Source organism: Dreissena polymorpha, chromosome 13, assembly GCF_020536995.1.
Source record: "Dreissena polymorpha isolate Duluth1 chromosome 13, UMN_Dpol_1.0, whole genome shotgun sequence".
Classification (NCBI taxonomy): domain Eukaryota; kingdom Metazoa; phylum Mollusca; class Bivalvia; order Myida; family Dreissenidae; genus Dreissena; species Dreissena polymorpha.
The window spans coordinates 46,754,413-46,781,413 of NC_068367.1; the positions used below are offsets into that span (position 1 = coordinate 46,754,413).

Sequence of the window (27,001 nt, forward strand, 5' to 3'; positions counted from 1 at the left end):
TGTAGTTCAAATATCACTCCAACTTTACTGAGCCTAGTAAATTAATTTGGTAAGAGTGCAGGAACACACTCCCGGTCCACACATAATACAGCCTCAGGTGCAGAAGTACTTTAGAAACCTCTAAATACACACACATAAAATAAGCGAATTTGACATTTCATGGATCATTTGTATCAATTAAATTAAGTATTATAACCTGTCATGAACTTCGTGTAACAAAGCCTTATGACTTTATATGACCTTATACTGTTACTCTGAAGAATTGTCCAGTATATCATATGTGTTTAAGTACCAATATTTGGTCGAAATCAAAAAAAGATAATGGTCCCTATACACATTCACATTTATTGTCCAATCTTCATGAAACTTGGTTTGAACATTTGTTTTTAGCTCATCTATTTTTTGAAAAAAAAAAATGAGCTATTGTCATCACCTTGGCGTCGGCGTCGGCGTCCGGTTAAGTTTTGCGTTTAGGTCCACTTTTCTCAGAAAGTATCAATGCTATTGCATTCAAACTTGGTACACTTACTTACTATCATGAGGGGACTGGGCAGGCAAAGTTTGATAACTCTGGCGTGCATTTTGACAGAATTATGTGCCCTTTTTATACTTAGTAAATTGAAATTTTTTGTTAAGTTTTGTGTTTAGGTCCATTTTATTCCTTAAGTATCAAAGCTATTGCTTTCATACTTGCAACACTTACTAACTATCATAAGGGGACTGTGCAGGCAAAGTAATGTAACTCTGACTGGCATTTTGACAGAATTATGTGCCCTTTTTATACTTAGAAAATTGAAAATTTGGTTATGTTTTGTGTTTAGGTCCACTTTATTCCTACAGTATCAAAGCTATTGCTTTCATACTTGCAACACTTATTAACTATCGTAAGGTGACTGTGCAGGCAAAGTAATGTAACTCTGACTGGCATTTGGACGGAATTATGGGCCCTTTATACTTAGAAAATTGAAAGTTTGGTTAAGTTTTGTGTTTTGGTCCACTTTACCCCTCAAGTATCATACAGTGCTCCAGCTAGGATTTGAAAAGGGCAGGGGGCTTTTTTGTCAAAAGGGCACTTTCGACGCGCAGTATTTTGTGAAAAGGGCACTTTCGACGCGCAGTATTTTGTGAAAAGGGCACGTTCGAGCGCGCGGGTGTTTCTGGAATGCTTTCTATTGCATGTTCATCTATATGTTATAAATAATTGTATTATTTCCATTATTTTAAACCATTCAAATATAATGTCTACAATGAGGATTAAACTAATTACAATGTAATAAGAGATTTAGGAATTATCATATGTAAAAAAAAAAAAATATATTTTTTTTTTTTTTTTTTAGGGGGGGGTGGGGGCAGGGCGGAGGTTCGGGGGGGCAGGGCGGAGGTTCGGGAGGGCAGGGCGCTGCGCCCTTCGATTGAGGCCTAGCTGGAGCACTGTCATAGATATTGCTTTCATACTTGGAACACTCGCAAACTATCAGAAGGGTACAGTAAAAGGACAAGTTGCATAACTCTGGATGTCATTTTTACGGAATTATGGCCCTTTTTTTACTTAAATTTTGTGTTTCGATCCACTTTACTTCTTAAGTATCAAGGCTATTGCTTTCAAACTTCAAATACTTTCATGCTATCATGAGGTTACTGTACCTGGCAAGTTGAATTTTACCTTGACCTTTGAATGACCTTGACTCTCAAGGTCAAATTATTAAATTTTGCTAAAATTGCCATAACTTCTTTATTTATGATTAGATTTGATTGATACTTTGACAAAACTACTCTTAACTGACATACCACAATAGACTCCACCCAAACCATCGCCCGTGCCCCCCCCCCTTCCCCCCCGAATCCCCCCCCCCGAATCCCCCCCCGAATCCCCCCCCTATTTTTTGTTTTTTTTTGTTTTAAGATCATCTCACAAATGACCACCACACCCTCACACTATACCCCCAGCCCCCACCCCACCCCCTCCCCCAATTTTTTTTTTAAAACGGTTAAAAAACAAAACTATTTATTTTGATTATTTTCATGTTTGAAATACCGTCCAACCATCACACCCAAGAATCCCCCCCCACCCCCCCCTCCCCCCACCCGAATCCCCCCCCCCCCTAATTTTTGTTTTTTTGTTTTAAGATCATCTCACAAATGACCACCACACCCTCACACTATACCCACCCCACCCCCTCCCCCCATTTTTTTTTTGAAACGGTTAAGAAACACAAATATTTATTTTTATTATTTTATGATTGAAATACTGTCCAACCATCGCACCCAAGAACCCCCCCCCCCCCCCACCCGCCCACCCCCCACCCCCCACCCCCCCCCCAACCCCGATTTTTTTTTCTCATTTTTGGAAGATAATAATGTAATAAATGTCCACACCCCCACACAATGCACCCCTCATCACTCCACCCCTCCCTCCTTTGTGATTGAAAATGAGAGTCCCTTCACCTTTAAAAAGAAAATAGATGAGCGGTCTGCACCCGCAAGGCAGTGCTCTTGTTATGATAGTTAGGCTGAGTTTGAAAATAGTTTTGGTCTGTTGAAAAATATGGTCGCCAGGGGGCAGGGCAGCTTTGCTTATATGGCTATAGTGAAACCTTGTTAACACTCTAGAAATAACATTTATAGCCCAATATTCATGGAACTTGGTCCGAAGATTTGTTATATTGATAGCTTGGCTGTGTTCGAAAATGGTTACAGTTTGTTGAAAAACATGGTCGCCAGGGTAGGGACAGTTTTCATAATATGACTATATTAAAACCATGTTAACACTCTAGTTGTAATGCGGATGTTGGTGCACAATGATGATGATGATGATGATAATGATGATGATTATGATGATTCTGGTAATGGATTCAGAAACATTAGCCACAACCCAAATATGTAATTATAATTATTGCATTACTCAAATTAATTATTGCTATTACCACGGAGTGTATATTGACTAGAGTCAATACTACTTATTTCCGCCTTCATTCCTTACTTGCTTTCATTTTTAAACCAATTTTTTTTCTATCATATACAGAATTCTATTCTCCTAAGCAAGATGTTATTTTTAAAACTGAACTCCAAATATAAACGCTACAAATCGGTATAAAGTACGAACATGTCAACCGTAAATCTAGATTCTAAAACTCCAAAACGGTATGATATTTGCAAAAGTTAAAGTTATTACTCGCCGAGCTGCCAAAATCAGAAGAAAAACTTAATATATATTTATATATCTGAAAACTACATTACGTAAGCTTTCTAATGATATATAATTTGTCAAAATCGGCCTAGAAATGAAACTATAATTTAACAAAATACGTGAGTGGGTACATCAAATGTATAACATCGGCGCTTCGATAAAAGATCGACAGATACGACACGGTCACGTGACTTAGACACAACAAGATATTTGGCGTAACGGTCCCGTTTCATATCCGTGTAATCTAGAGTCCGTGCTATTACTTATGATTGTTATCTATATCTTTGCAGAAATTTAACATAGTGGTAAAACCAATAAAACAACAAGAAGTGTTACATATTAATCTTATTTGACTTTTTAATTCACATATCCTAGGCTACTCTCTATAAAACTCATTTATACCTGTGCTTTCATTGTTGCCAGGTGGTAATTGTGTAACACTCAAAGACCTTTGTGTTGATATCAGTTGGAAACCATTCATAAGATAGATAAGACATTACAACTTGAAATGTTTTACCCCTACACTTTTCAGTTAGTCAGTAGTTTGTGTGTGATTATGAAAGATTTGTGATTTTAGCAGGTTTTATTGTTGTTTCAATTGGAAATATCAATGCAAGGTGAGTCCTAAAATTGTTCCAGTTGTTTAAAAACACTTTGTCAAAAATGTGAACAATTTGGTAGTAAAACAACAACAACTTATCACATCTTTTAAGGAGCAAAAACAGCTGTTTGAAGAAAAGTTGATTTGCATTTGTTTTTGCAAAAATAATGTATTTATGCTACAGATTTTTTGTGCATTTAAATTACAAATAGTTTGATAGTTGTTTTGATATGATACATTTTCAAATGTCTTGTGTGTGTTTACTTCTATATTTGCACACATTTAAAACAATAAGAAAGATCAAGTGATGTTTTGTTCTATAAAAGAAGATCAATATTGAATTTCTAGAAGCTGTACATATTCTCATACTCATTGACTTTTTTATAACTGACTTTGATATATGATAACAATTCAACATATTTTATTTAATTATGCAAAAGCTATTTTACAAAAACACAATCTCTTTAACAAATATGGTTGTTTTCAGTATCTAAAAGTGTTCTTGCTAAACAGATTGTAAACAGTCATCCCCTATAAGATGCTGAGATGCTTATCTCATGATCTCAAATTTGGACAACAATTTGTTGAAAAATGTACTTCCATTTTCTTTTGCTGATGCTCATTATTATATTACTGTCCTCATATTACTTTTATCCAAAACTACTGATAGCCCATATATGTATATATCTGCAGAAACAGCAAACCATTTCTTTTCATAAAACAACGTTAACAACCCTTGTTTCCTGGATACGACGGTTGAGTTTAAAAATGGTTTTGATCCATCTAGTAACATGACCTCCGGGGGGATGGGGCATTGCCGCCAGGGGATGGGGCAGTTTTCTCTATATGTTTGTAAGAAGCATTTTCCTGATATATATATTTAAAGAAATCTGGGTATTAAAAACATGGCCACCAGGGTGGGTGGGGTAATTTTCTATATAGGCCTATTGTGAATACTTTGGAACACCTTATTTTTAAAGTCAGTTTTGTCATACTAATAAGTTAAAATATTTGCTGAAGAGTTTTAATCTTTGTTTCTTTCCATCTAAGTCTCTCAGGTGAGCGACCCAGGGCCCTTTGGGGCCTCTTGTTTAATACAATGCCTCTGTTTGGTAGAGGTTTAGTGTTTGGTTTTCCCATGACATGACCCAGGTTTGAATCTTTTTTTTGTCTCTCTCTCTCTCTCTATATATATATATACATGTAGTGTTGCTAATAAATTGATACATTACTTAAAAAAGAGAGTAAACTAGTCTGTTTGTTTCCCTAGTCAATGCTTGACAGAGACTTTTCAAGGTGGTGACCAATCAGTTTTATGTTTAATGTTGTGTTGAATATTTTGTCTTATATTGTCGCTAAACTTCAATAAAAGACTGATGGATGGTTAAAATAACTTATGCACAGGTAATGTAATTTCTGGAGTTTCATTTTGCCCATATTCCTATGTTTTTTTAAATAATCAAGAAGATAAAAAATGTACTTTCATAAATATGCATTGCCTTTCAAATTCAGATAGCTAAATTAACAAGTTATCTTGTTGTTTGTTATCCCCCGCCAGAGGCGAAGGGATATTGTTTTGGCGTTGTCCGTCCGTCCGGCTGTCCGTCCATCCGTCCGTAGGGCCGGCACTTTTGTGTCCAGAGCCATATCTTGGAAGTGCTTTGGCGGATTTCATTGAAACTTCGTATGATTATATATACGCATAAGAGGATGATGCACACAAAATGGCATTGTACACCATCTGTTAAAAACAGAGTTATGGCCCTTTGTATCTTGAAAAAATGCTTTTTTCTATAGGCACTTTTGTGTCCGGAGCCATATCTTGGAAGTGCTTTGGCGGATTTCATTAAAACTTGGTATGAGTATATATATATATATGCATAAGAAGATCATGCACGCCAAATGGCATTGTACACCATCTGTTAAAAACAGAGTTATGGCCCTTTGTATCTTGAAAAAATGCTTTTTACTATAGGCACTTTTGTATCCGGAGCCATATCTTGGAATTGCTTTGGCGGATTTCATTGAAACTTGGTATGAGTATATATATGCATAAGAGCATGATGCACGCCAAATGGCATTGTATACCATCTGTTAAAAACAGAGTTATGGCCCTGTGTATCTTGAAAAAATGCTTTTTACTATAGGCACTTTTGTGTCCAGAGCCATATCTTGGAAGTGCTTTGGCGGATTTCATTGAAACTTGGTATGAGTATATATCCCCCGCCAGAGGCGGAGGGATATTGTTTTGGCGGTGTCCGGCTGTCCGTCCGTCACTTTTGTGTCTGGAGCCATATCTTGAAAGTGCTTTGGCGTATTTCATTGAAACTTCGTATGAGTATATATATGCATAAGAGGATGATTCAAACCAAATGGCATTGTACACCATCTGTTAAAAACAGAGTTATGGCCCTTTGTATCTTGAAAAAATGCTTTTTACTATAGGCACTTTTGTGTCAGGAGCCATATCTTGGAAGTGCTTTGGCGGATTAAATTGAAACTTGGTATGAGTATATATCCCCGAATGTTTTTGTGGAAAACGCACGACATATTAATTCACCTAAATAAATTTTGAAGGCTCAAGAACCTTTCTCTGTCTTAGTTTTGAGTTATTGTCCTCCGTCCGTCCATCTGTCAGTATGTTCATCCGTCCGATTTGCACCCATCCTCAAACAAAGCATATGTTGCGGGGGATATCAATTCTACGAATTTGCTTGTTTCTTTCAGTTTGATGTTCGTGAAGATGAGGAACAGAATGTAAAGTTGCTGCAGACCATTGAGCTACTGCTGGCTGCAGGCTATTTCCGGGCCAGGATTAAGGGCTTGTCTCCTTTTGACAAGGTGAGCTACTGCTGGCTGCAGGATATTTCCGGGCCAGGATTAAGGGCTTGTCTCCTTTTGACAAGGTGAGCTACTGCTGGCTGCAGGCTATTTCTGGGCCAGGATTAAGGGCTTGTCTCCTTTTGACAAGGTGAGCTTTTTTTGCTTTCCAGTAAGGGCATTAGTAGGTACAGTCCCTTCTTTCACAGGCAAACCTTGTGATGTTCTCTGGTGCATGCGACGAGGCATGTGAGTTTGGTAGGTGATCTCCAAACTTACCTGGAGTTATCTCATGGTTGTCCAATTTTCCGCCTAGACAGACCACTCCAATTTTTTTCAGTAATAAATGAATAGTTGGAAAATGCATCTCTCATTCAAAATTTGTCCCAAGAGCAGTGAGTCTAGAAAATTGATATGGTTGAAGTGCTGGAATCTTCATATAAATGCAGCATAACTGAATTTATTTTGTATACACATTCAGTGTTTTTTTCCATATTGGTCTTTCTTGGCAAACTGGACAAACCATGCGTTTAGTTTTTATGTAGAGCAATACACTGAGCAGTGGAAAATAGTGTCAATTAAAGCATCTCAATTTCAAATCCAGAACTGTCTGACAGTCTAATTTGTTGCAATAATATTTAAATGAGCCAAAATTAGACCCAAACAATGTGGTCATTTAATGAGTAGAATCATTTAACATTTGCAAGCTATTTAAATCAAGTAATTGATTTGGAACTTGTATTTATTCCTGGTCAATGCTTCAGGTTGTTGGAGGCATGACATGGTGTATCACCACATGTAATGTGGACATTGATGTGGATCTCCTCTTTCAAGAAAACTCCACAATTGGGCAGAAAATGTTGGTACACTTTTCTTTTACTATCAAGACTTAAATGCTCATACTGCGTTTTTTTTAAGCTTTTTTATAAAGAACCGTAAAACAGCACTTTCCCAATTAGAAAAAAACTACAAATTTCCCAATTGAATGTTTCAATTTTTATTATTTTTTAAATAAATAAAATGCAACATTTAGTCTAGTCAATTTCCATATGCAGCTCTATGGCTTGAACCTAAGTAAATCTTATACATGTATTGACAACTTGACACCACTTAGTTATCAATTTTAAAGTATTTTAGAGCAAAAAATCAAATACACTTCCCAATATGAAGACTTCACAATGCCAATTTCAGGGGGTTTCACGCTTATTTTTTGCCAATGGGGCTAGTACTGGTACTTTTCCCAATTGGGCAAAAAAAATGGCTGTCATAAAATATTTTAATTGTGTTCTGAAGAATGTAAGTACCACAATACCTTCTAAATTGCATTGAATGGTAGATTCCTGATTTGTACTGTTCTTGTTGATGTTGTTTACCAATTTTTATGCCCCCGATCGGGGGTATATAATTTTGGCCTGTCCGTCTGTCTATCTGTCTGTCTGTCATTCTGTCCCAAAACTTTAACCTTGGTTAAAGTTTGATAACTTTTACAATATTGAAGATAGCAACTTCATATTTGGCATGCATGTGTATCTCATGGAGCTGGACATTTTGAGTGGTGAAAGGTCATGGTCAAGATCATCATTCAAGGTCAAAGGTCAAATATTATTGTATTTTTATGCCCCTGGATCGAATGATCGGGGCATATTGTTTTTGGCCTGTCTGTCTGTCTGTCTGTCATTCTGTCCCAAAACTTTAACCTTGGTTAAAGTTTGATAACTTTTACAATATTGAAGATAGCAACTTCATATTTGGCATGCATGTGTATCTCATGGAGCTGGACATTTTGAGTGGTGAAAGGTCATGGTCAAGATCATCATTCAAGGTCAAAGGTCAAATATTATTGTATTTTTATGCCCCTGGATCGAATGATCGGGGCATATTGTTTTTGGCCTGTCTGTCTGTCATTCCTTCATTCTGTCCCAAAACTTTAACCTTGGTTAAAGTTTTGCGATAACTTTTGAAATATTGAACATAGCAACTTGATATTTGGCATGCATGTGTATCTCATGGAGCTGCACATTTTGAGTGTTGAAAGGTCAAGGTCATCCTTCAAGGTCAAAGGTAAAAAATTTTTTAAAGAGGCGCATTAGGGGGCATTGTGTTTCTGACAAACACATATATTGTTCTTTCCTGAAACTTTAACCTTCGTTAAAGTTTGGTCATAACTTTTTGAATATTGAAGATAGCAACTTGATATTTGGCATGCATGTGTATCTCATGAAGCTGCACATTTTGAGTGGTGAAAGGTCAAGATCAAGGTCATCCTTCAAGGTCAAAAGTAAAAAACAAAACAATCCAAGGGATGGAATAAGCTTTAAAAGGGAGATAATTTCTAAACCTGCCAAATTATATATTGAAATTTTATTTCAAAGCGGCCCAATAGGTGGCTTGTGTTTCTGACAAACACATCTCTTGTTTTATGTTGTGAATGTGAGATGATGTTTAGAAAGCTTATGTTGTTTTTTTGCGGCCATAAATAGAAGAGACAGTTACTTTGCAAGTTGTGAACATTTGGTATGTACTTTCTCAAGATTTTGGTTTAATTAGATACATGCTTTCTCACAGTAGTAGGGGACTTTATATGTATTTTTATTAAATAAAAAAAATAGTTGTGTATTCCTAATTTGTTTTTTAAAGGTTGGTTTACACGCCTCAGGTTCTTGATAAAAGCCTCTGTATACTCCGTGTTGCAGAGCTCTGACAGAGAAGATTGTGGCTGTGCTTCCCCGCATGAAGTGTCCACACAGGATTGAGCCCCACCAGATCCAGGGTCTCGACTTCATTCACATATACCCTGTGGTTCAGGTATGTCTGACCAGATCCAGGGTCTCCACTTCATTCACATATATCCTGTGGTACAGGTATGCCTGACAAAGACTGAAATTAACGCTGTACGGGCCAGATATGCATTTTTACCAATTGATTATCCCCTGGGAAATCAAACTAAAATATAGACCTTTCCTTATAGATTCAAGTCTGAAAGGCTTAATTTCCAATTGTAAGATACTGATGAGAAGCAAACAGCATAAAATCTGAACAGCCTGCGAGTTTATCTCACGATGTCCTGGTTTTATGATGGTTGCATAAAGCCATTTTCACTTTGCTGGAGGGGAAAAGGGATAAATAATTTTATACTATTTGACACTTCAATATGAAATCAAAAGTATCTGTGAACCAGGCACCAGTGTTATGAAAAATCATAAAATAATAAAGTTTAATTTAATTACAACACTACAATTGTTGCAGCATCATAACTAAACACCAACCTATTTGATTATTTAACTTCATTAAATATATTCCTTTTTATCAAACAAATTAATCACATTTTGTTTTTGACAAATGCAGGTATAGCTTAAATTTGTCGCTAGGTCTTTGATAAGACATGGCCCAGTTCCTTTAAAGCCTAAAAAGGGTTTAGCGTGAAACGGTCATATCTCTGTGACACTTTTAATCTGATACACCATTTTTGCCCTCAATGCTTACTAAGTGTGGCTGTATGTTTCAGTGGTTCGTGAAGCAAGCCATAGAGATACTAAGTGTGGCTGTATGTTTCAGTGGTTCGTGAAGCAAGCCATAGAGATACTAAGTGTGGCTGTATGTTTCAGTGGTTCGTGAAGCGAGCCATAGAGATACTAAGTGTGGCTGTATGTTTCAGTGGTTCGTGAAGCAAGCCATAGAGATACTAAGTGTGGCTGTATGTTTCAGTGGTTCGTGAAGCGAGCCATAGAGATACTAAGTGTGGCTGTATGTTTCAGTGGTTCGTGAAGCGAGCCATAGAGATACATAGTGTGCCTGTATGTTTCAGTGGTTGGTGAAGCAAGCCATAGAGATACTAAGTGTGGCTGTATGTTTCAGTGGTTCGTGAAGCGAGCCATAGAGATACTAAGTGTGGCTGTATGTTTCAGTGGTTCGTGAAGCAAGCCATAGAGATACATAGTGTGGCTGTATGTTTCAGTGGTTCGTGAAGCGAGCCATAGAGATACATAGTGTGCCTGTATGTTTCAGTGGTTGGTGAAGCAAGCCATAGAGATACTAAGTGTGGCTGTATGTTTCAGTGGTTGGTGAAGCGAGCCATAGAGATACTAAGTGTGGCTGTATGTTTCCGTGGTTGATGAAGCGAGCCATAGAGATACTAAGTATGGCTGTATGTTTCAGTAGTTGGTGAAGCGAGCCATTGAGGTACTAAGTGTGGCTGTATTTTTCAGTGGTTGGTGAAGCGAGCCATAAAGATACTTAGTGTGGCTGTATGTTTCAGTGGTTGGTGAAGCAAGCCATAGAGATACTAAGTGTGGCTGTATGTTTCAGTGGTTGGTGAAGCGAGCCATAGAGATACTAAGTGTGGCTGTATGTTTCAGTGGTTGGTGAAGCGAGCCATAGAGATACTAAGTGTGGCTGTATGTTTCAGTGGTTGGTGAAGCGAGCCATAGAGATACTAAGTGTGACTGTATGTTTCAGTGGTTGGTGAAGCGAGCCATAGAGATACTCAGTGTGGCTGTATGTTTCAGTGGTTGGTGAAGCGAGCCATTGAGATACTAAGTGTGACTGTATGTTTCAGTGGTTGGTGAAGCGAGCCATAGAGATACTCAGTGTGGCTGTATGTTTCAGTGGTTGGTGAAGCAAGCCATAGAGATACATAGTGTGCCTGTATGTTTCAGTGGTTGGTGAAGCAAGCCATAGAGATACTCAGTGTGGCTGTATGTTTCAGTGGTTGGTGAAGCGAGCCATAGAGATACATAGTGTGCCTGTATGTTTCAGTGGTTGGTGAAGCGAGCCATAGAGATACTAAGTGTGGCTGTATGTTTCAGTGGTTGGTGAAGCGAGCCATAGAGATACATAGTGTGCCTGTATGTTTCAGTGGTTGGTGAAGCGAGCCATAGAGATACATAGTGTGCCTGTATGTTTCAGTGGTTGGTGAAGCAAGCCATAGAGATACATAGTGTGCCTGTATGTTTCAGTAGTTGGTGAAGCGAGCCATAGAGATAGTAAGTGTGGCTGTATGTTTCAGTGGTTGGTGAAGCGAGCCATAGAGATAGTAAGTGTGGCTGTATGTTTCAGTGGTTCGTGAAGCAAGCCATAGAGATACTAAGTGTGCCTGTATGTTTCAGTGGTTGGTAAAGCAAGCCATAGAGATACATAGTGTGCCTGTATGTTTCAGTGGTTGGTGAAGCAAGCCATAGAGATACATAGTGTGCCTGTATGTTTCAGTGGTTGGTGAAGCGAGCCATAGAGATAGTAAGTGTGGCTGTATGTTTCAGTGGTTTGTGAAGCGAGCCATAGAGATAGTAAGTGTGGCTGTATGTTTCAGTGGTTGGTGAAGCGAGCCATAGAGATAGTAAGTGTGGCTGTATGTTTCAGTGGTTGGTGAAGCGAGCCATTGAGATACTAAGTGTGACTGTATGTTTCAGTGGTTGGTGAAGCGAGCCATTGAGATACTAAGTGTGGCTGTTTGTTTCAGTGGTTGGTGAAGCGAGCCATTGAGATACTAAGTGTTGCTGAATGTTTCAGTGGTTGGTGAAGCGAGCCATAGAGACGAGAGAGGAGCTGGGAGACTACATCAGAAAGTTTTCAGTGTCTCAGTTCAACAAGACCTACAAAACACCGGAGGTATTTACATGCATTATCAATGTGCATGATTTTATTATGAGCTTTTTTTAGCTCACCTGAGCACCATCGTCATACGTTGTGTGTTAGGCGGTATCAACATTAGCCTTCTTGACACTCTTGGGTCCATAACAACAATAAGAATTTTCTGAAAATGTGAACATTTACATCATCATGTTGTGTCTTAAAAGTCATTTTTTTATTCAAAGGTGTTCATTTTTTGTAAAATGTTAGACATAAAGGCTACTTCACAATTGCGTGCGGTCGACTATACAGTTATGACATAACAATTGTGAATTGGTTACCTAACGATTGCATATAAACTATTTAACAATTGTATATACATGTAGGCTACTTTATGTTTATTTTTATATGCTACTTCACATGTGTATATTGGCTAATTAATCACATTTCATTATCTATACACTACTTTACATTTGTATGTGGGCTACTTTACATTTGTATATGGACTACTTTACATTTGTATATGGGCTACTTTACAATTGTATATGGGCTACTTTACATTTGTATATGGGCTACTTTACATTTGTATATGGGCTACTTTACAATTGTATTTAGGCAGTGATTTTTTAAGCCCAATAGGGAAAAGTACCTTTACTGCAGCAATTGGTAAAACCCCTGAAATTTGGAAAATGTGTATCGTCAAAAATAATCAGATTATAAATTATGGGTCTTTTTAGCTCGGCTGTTTTCAGAGAAAACCCGAGGTATTGTCATAGCCAGCTCGTCGTGTCAGTCGTCATGTCGTCCGCCGTGCTCAAACCTTAACATTTTGTTAAGGTATTGAACATTGGCTCTAAAATCAAAGTGCTTCAACATGCTACTTTGAAACTTCAAATGTAGCTGCACCTTGATTAGTTCTACATGCCACACCCATTTTTGGGTCACTAGGTCAAAGGGTAAGGTCACTGTGACCTCTAAAAAAAATTAAAATATGACAAGCTTTCATTTATTCAAAACTGCACCCGCAGCCAAGCGTGGCACCCGTTATGCGGTGCTCTTGTTAATTGCTTGATTCTTACTTCCACAAACTCATCTTAATATCCTTTTGCATGTTATTTTGCTGAATTGTTCAGTTTAAGTGCTAATTTTTAGCTCACCTGAGCACAACATGCTCATGGTGAGCTTTTGTGATCGCCTTTTGTGCGTCATCTGTTGTGCGTTGTGCGGTGTCAACATTTGCTTTGTTAACTCTCTAGAGGCCACATTTATTGTCCAATCTTCATGAAATTTGGTCAGAAGATTGGTCTCAATGATATCTTAGATGAGTTCAAAAAATGGTAACGTTTGCTTGAAAAACATGGCTGCTAAGGGGCGGGCATTTTTCCTTAAATGGCTATAGTAAAATCTTGTTAACACTCTAGAGGCCACATTTATTGTCTGATCTTCATGAAACTTGATCAGAAGATTCACCCCAATAATATCTTGGACGAGTTCAAAAATGATGTTGGTTGGTTGAAAAACATGGCCGCCAGGGGGTGGGGCATTTTTCCTTATATGGCTATAGTAAAACCTTGTTAACAATCTAGAGGCCACATTTATTTTCCGATCATCATGAAACTTTGCCAGAAGATTTGTCCCAATAATATCTTGTTATCTCAGGTAAGCGACTTTGGGCCTTTCAGGCCCTCTTGTTTGTTTACTTGCTAATAATGCGCTTTTGGAATGAAATCTATGCTTTTTTCCTTTCTTTTGGGAATTTCTCAGATGGCAATTGAGACTTTTGTAATTGTTAATTGTTTTGGGAAAATGCCTTTTACGGGTTTTTGAAAAAGAAGGAAAAAAATGCTGTAAGGCTACTTCACTATTATCTGTAGGCTTTTTCACATTGGTATAGAGGCTTCTACATCATTATCTATAGGCTTCTTCATGATTATATATTAGCTACTAGTGTTTTTCACAGGAGGGCAAAGGGTCATGGCGCATTTCTTTCAAAAAGGGCATTTTAACGCGCAGTTTAGGCAAAAAAGGGCAAAAACATTTCGTGAATAGCTGGTTTTGGGAGTGACATGTAATTGCATCAGAGGCAGTTGTGGGAAAAACATAAAAATATTAACAAGCACATGTAATGCTAATTAATGCATTCAACTTACTTTTATTTATTTTTATATATTTACCTTGCAATGTCCATTTAAGTTCCATGCTGTTTCAATAAACTGTACAGTACGACAAACATAATAAAGCAATATATGCATATGAATCTGGTTATACACAGATCCACTAACATATAAATGAAACCATGTTTCTTATCCCATTTTCTAACTCTAATCTTGTCAGATGTTTTAACTTTGCGAGTAAACTGAACGCTTGCAATTTGCAAACACTCGTTTCCGTGACATACATCCACTGAGTAGATTACTAAATAATATGTTGTTGGTATCTGAAAGGTTTTTATACATAGTTGATTATCACGGAAAGCTCATTAATTCCTTCTTAATGTATGATCTCCATCGTTAATTCAATCGGAATTTGCCATTTTTGTCGGGAGTCACAATTTATTTTATGTATAATCCGCCAAAATGATGTAAGCGACAGGTGCGCTTAGCAACGTAAAATGTCCGACTAATACGTGATTTGCATTTTGTTTAATTAGTATACATAACAGTAATTGTTTCAATAATTATCAAGAAGACAGTAACAATAAAGATATAAATTGTTTGTGTTTTTAAAATTTAATTACGCGTAAAATATATGTTTTGATATGACTGAATTTTGCATGAAATCCTTGTTCACAAGGATCTCATCGATGCTTTTATCAAAAGGATCCAAAGTAACTGTCCACAATTTTATCATGGAGGAGTACACATTACGGACTGATTAGTGTGCTTGGTATAATAAAGCCACTGAAACTATCAATTGATAGGGATAGTTATTCACGCATGACTAATTGACAACCGCGCAAATCTTGGCTGCCTTGGGGCAATACTCTGATACTGATCGGCTTAGAAGTTTGGTCAAGGGGCAATAAAGATGTTATAAATAAGGGCGCGTGGCAGCTTTTGCCTTTGAAAAGGGACGGTGCTCATGAAAGGGCAGGGCAGCCTTTGGAAAAGGCAGCGTGGTGCTAAATGGCTTTAAAAGGGGGCAGCGTGGCCTACAAAAAAGGACATGGTGATAAAACAGCCTGGATAAAACATTAGCTACTTCACACTTGCGTGTATTCAGTGTAATATAAACTAGATTTAAACTCAAATATTTTATAGTGACCACAGATGCTACAAACATGTGACGAGAAAAAATTACAATATACACGTGGATAAAGTATGATGTATTAAAATGCAATATTGGTGATGAAGTGCTGATAGTGACACATACTGTATTTAAATGAGTATTAAAAATCCCAAGGAACAGGTATCCCAATAGCACAAAGACATTAAAATATTTCTTATCATAATTTAGAAAATTGGAACAATCAAATATTTGTTTTTATCCCTAAATCTTTAAACATTGTATCATGAGACTTTTTTTAATAAGACATCAGACTTAAAATGCACATTATTTTGATGATTTTCATAAGTAAAACTGTTTATTTTATTTTCTGAATGTATTTTTGTAGTATTTAGTATAATAAGCATATTTCCTTGACTTTTGTGTAAGCTGTGATGCTATTTTTTATTATACTGACTGCATTTTTAGAATGTGTGTATGCATGCATGGACAGGATTTCAATTTATGTGGATAAAAAAACAACAATTGAAAATCCATTGAAGTAAAATCAATTTATATAATGCAGTTATATATGCAAGTGTCTTCTTCTTATTTCTAAAATTAATAAACGCAAAAGGCTAAACTGCTTTTAATACATAATTGAAAAAAACACAGTTTCTTCCAGGTTTGATGTATTATTCCCACTTCACGTAAAAGTGTGTTCCTAGTTCATAGGCTTCTTCACTGTTAGTTATAAGTTTCTTCACATTGTATAATTGTTAAGAAAATGTAACTTCAATTTCACTTCAATTGTGTTTGTTGCTATAATGTTATATAGCATCACAACGATAGAAATAATTAAATTTGTAATCAACATAATGATTTTAATGAACATTTTATTGTGTTGTAATAGAAATAACTTCAGGATAGATGTATTGTACCTAATGTTTGTGTGTACATGTATGTAGAATACTAGTATATGCAGGCCTTGCTTGGATTGCATACTTTTTTAAATATCAGAAATTTTGGACATCTGGTTTTGTAGCATTGCTATGTTTCTTATTTTCTAATTATTATTTTACCTAACCTGTGCACATGGTGCTTGCGGACAGCTTTTGTGATTGCCTTTTGTCTGTCATCCGTTGTCTGTCATCAACATTTGCCTTGTTAACACTCTAGAGCTCAAGAGGCCACATTTATTGTCCAATCTTTATGAAACTTGGTCAAAAGATTTTTTCCAATGATATCTTGGCTGAATTTGAATATGCTTCTGGTTAAAAAACATGGTCGCCATGAGGCAGGTCAGTTTTCCTTGTATGGCTAGAGTAGAACCTTGTTAACTTTCTAAATAATATTTTGGCCAAGTTTGAAAATAGTTCCAAAATCATCTCAAAAATTGCTGAGAGCAGTTCAATTCCCTGAAGTCTCAGTTCAGCGACATTGGGCCTCTGGCCATCTTGTTTGTTTTACTTGTGTGTGTTGTTTGAAGAAGAGAAAATGAAAATATTGACAGTGACATCTTTTTACACCCATTTTGTATTTACCTTAATGTGTTCATATGATATATTAACAATTTTCATCAATTAGAATGTTTCATTATTCAATTTTGTTAAACACTCTACATATTTGACTTAATTTTGTTATTGTCTTTCTATAAAAGCACTACACCTTCAACTTCTTTTATTCTCAGAAATGTATGATTTTTAAAATATACATGTAGTTATTCTTCTTCAATTATGGATATTATTGAGATGACATGCATCATCAGTATTTATTTGAGTAGTGTTCTGAGAAAACTGGGTTTAATGCATGTGCGTAAAGTTTCGTCCCAGATTAGCCTGTGCAGTCTTTAAGTTAAAGTGTTTGCTTCTTAATCATTTAAGTTAAAGTGTTTGCTTCTTAATCATTTAAGTTAAAGTGTTTGCTTTAGACCATGAACCATTCTTCAGTTCACATGTTGTGTGCCCTCATTTTCATTGATAAATTGTATCTGGCCATACACAAATGATGTTATCACGAGATGTTATGACTGTATTTTACTATCGCAACATTCTTCATTGTAACCTAAGTCTTTAAGTACATGTTGATCTTGTCTATGTGATAACATAACCATGATGTTTGTGTGTTTATTATAACAAGATATGAAAAAAAAAAGTATATTTAAGAAATCTGTTTGTGCCATTAGATTGTATTTATAATTTATAACACTGTTTCATTGTTGAAAGATGATAGTGAGTTGAATTGAATTTAATTTAAATGTGTGGCTTTAAGTATTGGTTTTAGACAAAATTATCAAATTATCTTTGTACGTGCATCTAAAAGTAGCTTTGCACAATCTGATGTTGACCTATCCCTAAAGTTATTTACCAAAACAGTGCTATAATAAGCATCTCAGTATATTTTATTACTCTATTCTGTTAAATAAATTATAGCAATTTTCGTATGAATTTTATTGTAACTTGCAGTTGGAAGGTAGATTTATAGCTTCAACGTGCCATCAGGGCATTAATGCATGTGAACGTTACTAAGTTTTCATTGTAGAGGTCACATATTTCCCAGTTGCACTCTGTTCTTGTATTTTTTGTAGACTTTAATTTACAGTTGCAGTCAAAATGCATGTAGCAAGTTGAAACTGATGTAGAATAATTATTTGTTACATTGTACATAAATTGTTGATAGAAAATAGGGTTTTGTTGTTAAATGTCCATGTTTATTTTATTTTTTTAATGTTTTCAGGGGATTGAAAACTAGAAATTTACCCTCTTAGTATGAGCGTATTGTGAAAACTCTGTTCTTTTACTAAATGAGAGTTAAATAAAGTAAGAAGCCACTTAAAGAAAGCATATTACACCATAAACATGATTTGTACTTTTTGAAAAAAAACAACAACACATGGATTTAATGTTGCACTCAACTTTAATAGTACATGTATCAACATATATACAATTATCTATGAAATTCAAGCCCTGCACTCATAAATCTTGAATCAGGTTAGCCTAGATGCTTGGTTACAAAGATGCAGACTTGTTACATTTTGTTGGTAATTATATATAAATTCAGACTTGCTTGAATGCACTGTCCTTAACAAAAGTATCCCTACTTCTCTTTAAATTGTTCCAATTCCTTTGTAAAGCTACTCCATCTAGTTACTAGTTTGTCTCAATTCATGGTTCCATTGCTGATTTAATCTGCTGTTCCAAGTTATTCATTTATCTCAGTACATGATTCCATCATAGTTTTAAACTATTTTACCTTGATATTCCATTCTATCAGAACACAAGCATGATTCTGTTTCTCTTTCAGGATGAGGAATTCTCCGCCATAAAGGGCAAAGCTACCAGCACCGTGTCTGATATCAAGGTAAGTGGTTAGCTAGATTGTTAGAGCTTGGACTGTGGCTGATATCACGGTAAGTGGTTAGCTAGATTATTAGAGCTTGTAAATTAAGGAAAAAGCTACATGAGATGTCAAGGTCATATAATACATGGTCAAGGTCAGTGGTTAGCAAAATGAAAGCAACCAAAACTGTGTCAGATAACAAGGTATATAGTAAGCTAACATAATTGATTTAATCCTTTAACCATTAGATACTTATTTTGATGCATCTGTGGTCCCTTAGAAAGTTAAATTTAATTAAAGACTTTTCTTTCTAGATTCAAGTTTTAAAGGCTTCATTCCAACCCTTAGATACTGATGAGCAGCACACAGCATAAAACCTGAACAGACTGCGAGTATCTCGCATGCTGTTCTGGTTTAATGCTGTTTGCACATAGCCATTGTCACTTTGCATCTGAGTGGGAAAGGTTTAACAAATAAAGGACAATGCTATAAAAACAAAACATAGTGTAATAGGTCAATGTTAATGGTTAGCTTACTTGTTTAAAATTGAATGATTAAGGTACCAGGGCTGTGTCAGAGAAGTCAAGGTTATTGGTTAGCACGATTATCAGAGTTAAGAAATAAATGACAAAGCTACCAGCACTGTGCTTGATTTCAATGTCAGTGGTTAGCTAGCATTTTAAAGTTAAGAGATAAAGGGCACAGCTATGCAAGAAGTTTGTCAGAGGATGAAGTTAGTTGTTGGCTTACATGTATTGCTAAAGAAATTAATATAACAGCTAGGAGGGCATACTCTTATAAGCAACTTTGGATTCTAGCAAAGTGTGAGAAAAATCGTTACCATAGAGATCTATATTTTAGTATGCGTTGCTGATATAGAGTTCACGACCTTGTTTGCTTGTTGATTAGAAGAACAGGTGATATACTGGTAGTTAAGTTATTTGCTCACAGAGGTTTTTGTACTATATAAGCTGTGTTGTGCAAAAGTTAGTTTTATGCCATATAGGGTTAGCATAACCCAATACCAGTCTGGGACTACATGCAGTTTATACCCGACAGGGTAGCTCCTGACCAGGCACGCATGCACAGGCTACGATGACCACATATGGCATAAGACCAATTATTGAATGACACGGCTCATATGAACATGATATAATATTGAGAACAATACATGGAGTTTCTGTTTTTACCCAGAGTACATACAAGCCAGAGAGGAAGTACCGGCGTCATGACGTGGACAAGTTAAAGGATGAGGAGACGAGAGTCCAGTCTACGCTGCTAGAGTACGGACGCAGATACGGGTTCAGCAAGTCAGATAAAATGGAGGTAAAACTATGGGTATTTGAACTCTTTCCCGCTCAAAAGCAAAGTACAAATGGCTATTTGCAACCTGTATAAAATTTGAACAACCTGCAATTAAATTGCAGTCTGTTTATATTTTATGCTGTGTTCGCTGCTCATCAATATCTTAGGTTTTGAAATAAAGCCTTTAAAACGTGAATCAAGAAAAATAGGTCTTAAATTTAATTTGAATATCTAATGCGCTAAAAACGATTCAAATTGGCTATCTGAGTGGTGCTCCGTTAATTTTTTTTTTTTAATAACAATACATGTAATGGCATGATAATGGTGTAACACTAATACTGTAGAATAATGAAATATTAGACCCAAATTATACGATGAACATGTATCCAACCCCCATTCCACCACAAAGAAGAACAGAGGGTTGTCTATTGCAGTGCTCCAGCTAGGCCTCAATGGAAGGGTGCTCCGCCCAGCCCTTCCCATGCCCCACCCTGCCCTTTACATTGTAATTATTCAGTCCTCATTGTAGAATTTTTATTTGCATGGTTTAATAATAATGCAAATACTTTATTCTAACAATCATTAATAACATAAACATTAATATGCAATAGGGAAAATTCAAGATACGATTGTGCGCTCGAAAGTGCCCTTTTGACAAAATTCTGCCCGTTGAAAGAGCCCTTTTGTTTAAATAGCCCCCCCCCCTGCCCTTTTCAAATCCTAGCTCCAGCACTGCTATTGGATATACTTAGCTTCTGTAACCTGGCTGTACCCTGCCAGACTATGTGAGCCTTGTTCTGAGAAAACTGGGCTTAATGCATGAGTGTAAAGTGTCATCTGTGCAGTCTGCACAGGCTAATCAAGGACGACATTCCGCCTTAACTGGATTTTTGCTAAGAAGGGACTTCATTTTAACGAAACATGTCATAAAAAAAGCGGAAAGTGTCATCCCTGATTAGCCTGTGCAGATTGCACAGGCTAATCTGGGACAACACTTTACGCACATGCATTATGCCCAGTTTTCTCAGAACACGACTCATGTTATTGACAGAATCATCAAGTCTGTTCTACAGTTTTCACATCTGTCAGATATATGTCAGACACTCAAAACTTTACAAAAACAAAGAATGTAATTTGACCCTCTCTGTTTGACTGTCTGGCAACTTTTGTGACAATATCCTTCTTCATGTTTCCATGTGCAACATTCAAACTTTCATGCATTGTTCCTTTTAATATGAAATTATGCATGATGCATTTTATTTATTATTTAAAATATGCAGAAGTTATACCAAGTTTTTCTACTTCTAATATCTTTGATACAATTGTCACAACTTTCTACATTTGATGACAAGTGGTTTCAGCTGTGTATTCCTCTCTGCTGAGACAAGCTATGTTATACATGTGAAATTGTACTATGTACTATTTATTTCCTTATTTTCAACTGTCATTAATAAAGGATGATGAAAAGGCAGCCAAGAAAAAAGCTGCTGCGGCAGCCATAGGTGGCAAGGAAGGGGAAAAAACCCTTGAAGAGCTGCAGGCAGAGGAAGAGGTGAGAGTTGTTTCCCTTTGTCCATTTACAGTTACATTGTGTTTTGTTGGTTTAAAAATGTAACAAAACACTTAATATTTGTGTAAAATCAATTTTTGTTCTTAACATTTTATTCTGTATGTAGTTTAAAATAATATATTGTATATTTTGCTATGAAACTTCAAAAAGGTCAAGATAAATATTTCACTGGTTTCTGCTTATAACAGTCATTGAAATTGAGATTTAAATCTACAAGCAAGTCGGGCTAGAACTATGGGAATTTGAACAAGCCCGAGTCAGATTTTACTGGCCCAAACATTTTTGTTAAAAATGCAGATAAACATAACATAAAAGATCCAAAGAAGCATTCCTTTATTCAATCTTTAGAATACAATACAAATCTCTTATTAATTTCATCCTCATCCAAGTTAGCTTCCTCGTCATCTGAGCCAGCCTCTTTCGGATCCTGAAATAAGAAGAAATTAATTTCACACACGGATTTCAATTAAATCACAATTATAAATATATACATAAAGTTTAGGTAAAAAATTAGCAGAAAGTTATCCCATATATCCATGTGAAAGAGAGAGCAAACCTGAACCACCCGAAAATATATAAGCAATTAAGTGCCAGGTTATTCTACAAAAAGCCAGTTGACAAATGCGTCAATCACAGTTACCTCAGATTTACATTCCTTAAAGACGTACTTGAATGACAACTGTTCGGCCATTACTCTCTGTGTCCCGAACGCAACGCAAAACATTAATTTTACATAATAGTAATCCGGGAATCACAAAACCATGCGCATTATGCGCAGTAATCCAATTATCGGCTGATTGCCAAGCACATGTGCGCAGTGTGTTAAAACATAAGCGGCTGTTGATTTAAGCGGCTCTAAACTTTGTTTACAAATATTGAAAATGAAAGTGGAACTCGTTTTCTGTTTAATGAATTGTACAAGCACGTCGGGCCTGTAATATTGGATTTCCTACAAGCACGAAAGAAAAAATACTAGTTTTTTGCTGTCGGACTAGTGCGAATTTCGACGACTGTTATAAAAATCTTTGTTACCATTACAAGCTATATGCTGTTTGTGGATTTAAATAATAGTTTTACTAAATAGTAGTGAAAAACACAATCTGTTTTTTGTTGAAATTTTTGTTTTAAAAGATGTATCAAATTACCAATTATGTAAAAAATTGCATAGATTTTCACTAAATTAAAGTAGGTTTGCTTGTGTTTTGAGAGTACCTTTGTGAGGTTACTGCTGTAGAGAGTTTGATCTGTTATGTTAATATACCTAAACATGTTGATTTCTGTATATTAATAATTTGTCCAAAAGTTGTTTGTGTGCTCTTATATCTTTCATAAGATATATAAAGTATGTACATATTATGTACACAATACATACATGTTATAACTGTTTTATGTTGTGTTTTCTCAGAGACGGATCAGCATGTTGATGAGTGGAATGTCTGCCATGGGATTGCAGGAGGTGAGATCTTATGACAGAGAAACTTTTTAACTCTTTGCATGCTGGGAAATTTGTCGTCTGCTAAAATGTTGTTTTCTGAATTTCTAAAATAAGCATTTTCTGTGATTTTTTTCCAAAGAATACTATCAGAATAGCAAACAGTTTGGATCCTGATGAGACGCCATTTTCTGTGGCGTCTCATCTGGATCCAAACTGTTTGCAAAGGCCTTCAAAATTCATTTCCAGCCCTGAAAGAGTTAAGCAGCTAACTGGCAAGCAAACTCAATAAAGGATCATTTGCACATTTAGTGTTGTATCATATTTTATTTAACAAACGTTTGTATATATGAGTCGCGTTCTGAGAAAACTGGGCTTAATGCATGTGCGTAAAGTGCCGTCCCAGATTAGCCTGTGCAGTTTGCACAGACTAATCAGGGAAGACACTCTCCACTTTTATGACATTTTTTGTTTAAATAAAGACTCTTCTAAGCAAAAATCAAGTTTAGGCGGAAAGTGTCGTCCCTAATTAGCCTGTGCAGACTGGACAGGCTAATCTGGGACGACACTTAACGCACATGCATTAAGCCCAGTTTTCTCAGAACACGACACATATATTTTGTTTTAGCTCTATTATTCAACAAATAGTTTGTGTTTATGAAAGACATGTCAGCAGGATTGTTTTTTTTTATCATAATCAGTAATAAAATTTCAAGATAATACTATAAGCATTAATATTTGTACTATCTAATGAATTGAAAATATTAAACTCTATATAGTTGTGTCATAGCATCTGACAATGAATTTGGTAGTTTAGTTATTTTACTGACACAGATTTTCATTTTACAAATTTACACACTGTGCAAATTTTGGTACAATTTTGTTTCCATGACTTATGAGCAGGTAGACATTTGACTCAGTGTTAAAGTTAGTTTACTCGCTTAAAATGTTCATGTTACTATAAAAACGGGCGAGTAATCAAAATCTTGCTTTCACTGCAATAGAGAAATCACTTTTTTTGCATTTTTAGTGAGATTTTTCATTTATTTTTTACTAATAAGCATGATATTAATATTTAAAATTTTGTTTTACATATTAATTTATTACAACTGATCATTAATATGTTTAACGGCTTATAAAAAGTTCTGGAGATGTGGAAGTGAGGAAAATCATGGAGGGAGTATATTGAAGTCACTCTCTCAGTTGGATGTTTTTTTGGCCTACAATATTATAAGTTGGTTGTGTATACTATTTTTACATTTTTTTCAAGCAATTAAGATCAAGTTTGAGCACTCTATGATTTAGTGATCCACACTCTTCTGAGTTATCTATTATCTACGTAATTGAGTCGCGTTCTGAGAAAACTGGGCATAATGCATGTGCATAAAGTGTCGTCCCAGATTAGCCTTTGCAGTCCGAAGGAAAAAACTGGTTATTCGATTGGCGAATGTCGGCGGAACAAGCTTGTCCCGGCCATAACTTTGTTGTTCATTGTGAGATATTAAAATCATTTGGCACATTAGACTGTGAGTCGCGCGAAAGAATGACGTCGATATCTCCAAGGTCAAGGTCACACTTTGAGTTCAAAGGAAAAAAATGGCCATAAATGAGCTTGTCCGGGCCATAACTATGTCATTCATTATGAGATTTTAAAATCATTTAGCACATTTGTTCACTATCATTGGACCGTGTGTCGCGCAAAAGAATTACGTCAATATCTCAAAGGTCAAGGTCCCCACGACTAAAAATAGATTGATTTTGAAACTAGTGGGGTAACTTTGAAGAATCAGTAACAATGCACATTTTGAGTTGGTCTCCCTTTATCAGACTTTTTTTTTAAAGTTGAAATCATGGTGGCCGGAGTAAAAATAGATTGAATCTTACACAATGGGGGTAACAATGCACATTTTAAAATGTCTCCCTATATCAGACTTTTTTTTTCAAATTGAAATCCTGGTTTTGTGACAATTTTGTCCCTTGTTATCAGCTTTAACTATGAAATCATTAGCTGAGGTATGGCTAAATGTCAGAAAGGGCATACCTCCAGTATGGCTAAAGGTCAGAAAGGGCATACCTCGGGTATGGCTAAAGGTCAGAAAGGGCATACCTCCGGTATGGCTAAATATCAGAAAGGGCCTACCTCCGGTATGGCTAAACGTCAGAAAAGGCATACCTCTGGTATGGCTAAAGGTCAGGAAGGGCATACCTCCAGTATGGCTAAAGGTCAGAATGGTCATACCTCAGGTATGGCTAAAGGTCAGAAAGGGCATTCCTCCATTATGGCTAAAGGTCAGAAAGGGCATACCTCGGGTATGGCTTAAGGTGGTGAGAAAGCCTTTACCAGGATGGATAGATTTTCTTTCCTGTGTTCTTAACTTATTTCATATATTTATGTTGAGAAATAACTCATGCATACAAAAGAACAAGTTGACTGGATAATTCTGGCCTATGACTACCTACACTTGTTTGAGATGATATTGTCAACAAATTTTGTAAGATTTTTTGGCTGAGAATATAACAATATTTGGTAAACTTTTGCAGGGTAAACTTACAGCAAAGAATGTGGGCTCAATCGTGGGAATGCAGTCAGCAGAAATACAACAGATAGCATCAGAATATGCAGAGAAGGTACATCAACACTTTTAGGTTAATCACAACACTGGTTTGCCTATACTTACAGCTATTTACTTTGCTCAAGAAAGTGTTACAGTACCGATCCAATTGGGAAAAATTAGCGTCTGCAAACTCTGAAAGTGAGTAAATTTGGGTTTTGAAATCTTTGAATTGGGAAATTTCGGTATTTTAATTGATTGGAACTTGATTGCACAAATCTATAAAATATTCTGCTTCTTGCCTTTTTGGTGGAATATCCGTTTTGGTGCTCGTTTGAGACTGACACTCTTTATTGGAGACATGTAAATGTTTAACTATCTGAGATCCTGACTGATGCACTTTAAGCACTTTGTTTGACCCTCACTCAGGTTAGCCATCATCAGCAGTTACATTTTTCTTAAAGCCATCTTTTGACGACAGCAGGTGTCCATGAGGCTGATGTTTTTAATTAAAGAAATTAATTAGTTTTTATGATTGTAACTCATTTTGTTTACAGAAATGCATTCCTTTTAAGTGAAAAGAATGAACAGACTGTAGGCAAAATCGATAGACTATTAAAACAGAAATGGCTGGAGTGATTGAAGACGTTTTTATGTAAAACATGATTTAATTGAGCAAGGCACTTGTGGTTACACACAACTGATCACTTATTTGTTCTCTTGCCAATTGTGGAACTAAATTGGTGCAGCTTTCATTTGTTCATGGATTTATAATGGCAGCAATTGGGACTTGGTAATGTTTGCCTTATTCGGAAAGTGCAGTTCACTGGTACTTTATAAAGAAGGAAAATAATCTCTGAATTATTAATATTGAGAAGCTACCTATTGTGCGGCTGTATATAGGTCCATGTATTATTTTCTGATTTGAATGTGTATAAATGGAGAAATTGTTAATTTTTAAGAGTATAAGAAACTTAAAAGTTACAGTGTTCCAAATATGCCATTAGCAAAAAAATTATTTTCCAAAATGTCTTTGCTTAGTGTTAATAGGCCCTATTCAATGTAAGTTTGAGTAGATTTAAACTTTAGCAGAAGATAAGTTGTAGGCCCAGAATGCAAGCTGCATTTTTAGCTCACCTGAGCACAAAATGCTCATTGTGAGCTACTGTGGTATCATGTTGTGTGCTGAGTATGACGTTCTGAGTCATGTATCTACAAAAGCATCATAAACTTTTAGCATGTTATCACACTATAGGCTACATTTGTATGCCCTCCATCACAGAAAGCATTCAGCGATTTTCCTTGTCCAATTGGGAAAAGTACCCGTACCGGTCCGATTGGGAAAAATTGAGTCGTGAAAACCTCAAAATTGGGAAAAATCGAGTCGTGAAATCCTGAAATTGGGAAAATCGCGTCGTGAAGTTTG

The 27,001-nt window shown here is 36.1% G+C and overlaps 1 protein-coding gene across 1 annotated transcript in view; it reads left to right on the plus strand.

Annotated features, from left to right (window-relative positions):
• LOC127854923 (coiled-coil domain-containing protein 93-like) overlaps positions 1-27,001 on the plus strand; it is a 58,456-nt gene that overhangs the window by 6,165 nt on the left and 25,290 nt on the right. The window contains exons 2-10 of the mRNA XM_052390030.1: positions 6,516-6,629; positions 7,373-7,467; positions 9,302-9,413; positions 12,114-12,212; positions 18,681-18,737; positions 19,911-20,042; positions 21,478-21,573; positions 22,997-23,047; positions 25,565-25,651. Of these exons, the coding sequence (XP_052245990.1) occupies positions 6,516-6,629; positions 7,373-7,467; positions 9,302-9,413; positions 12,114-12,212; positions 18,681-18,737; positions 19,911-20,042; positions 21,478-21,573; positions 22,997-23,047; positions 25,565-25,651 (843 nt within the window). The remainder of the gene's footprint in view (positions 1-6,515; positions 6,630-7,372; positions 7,468-9,301; positions 9,414-12,113; positions 12,213-18,680; positions 18,738-19,910; positions 20,043-21,477; positions 21,574-22,996; positions 23,048-25,564; positions 25,652-27,001) is intronic.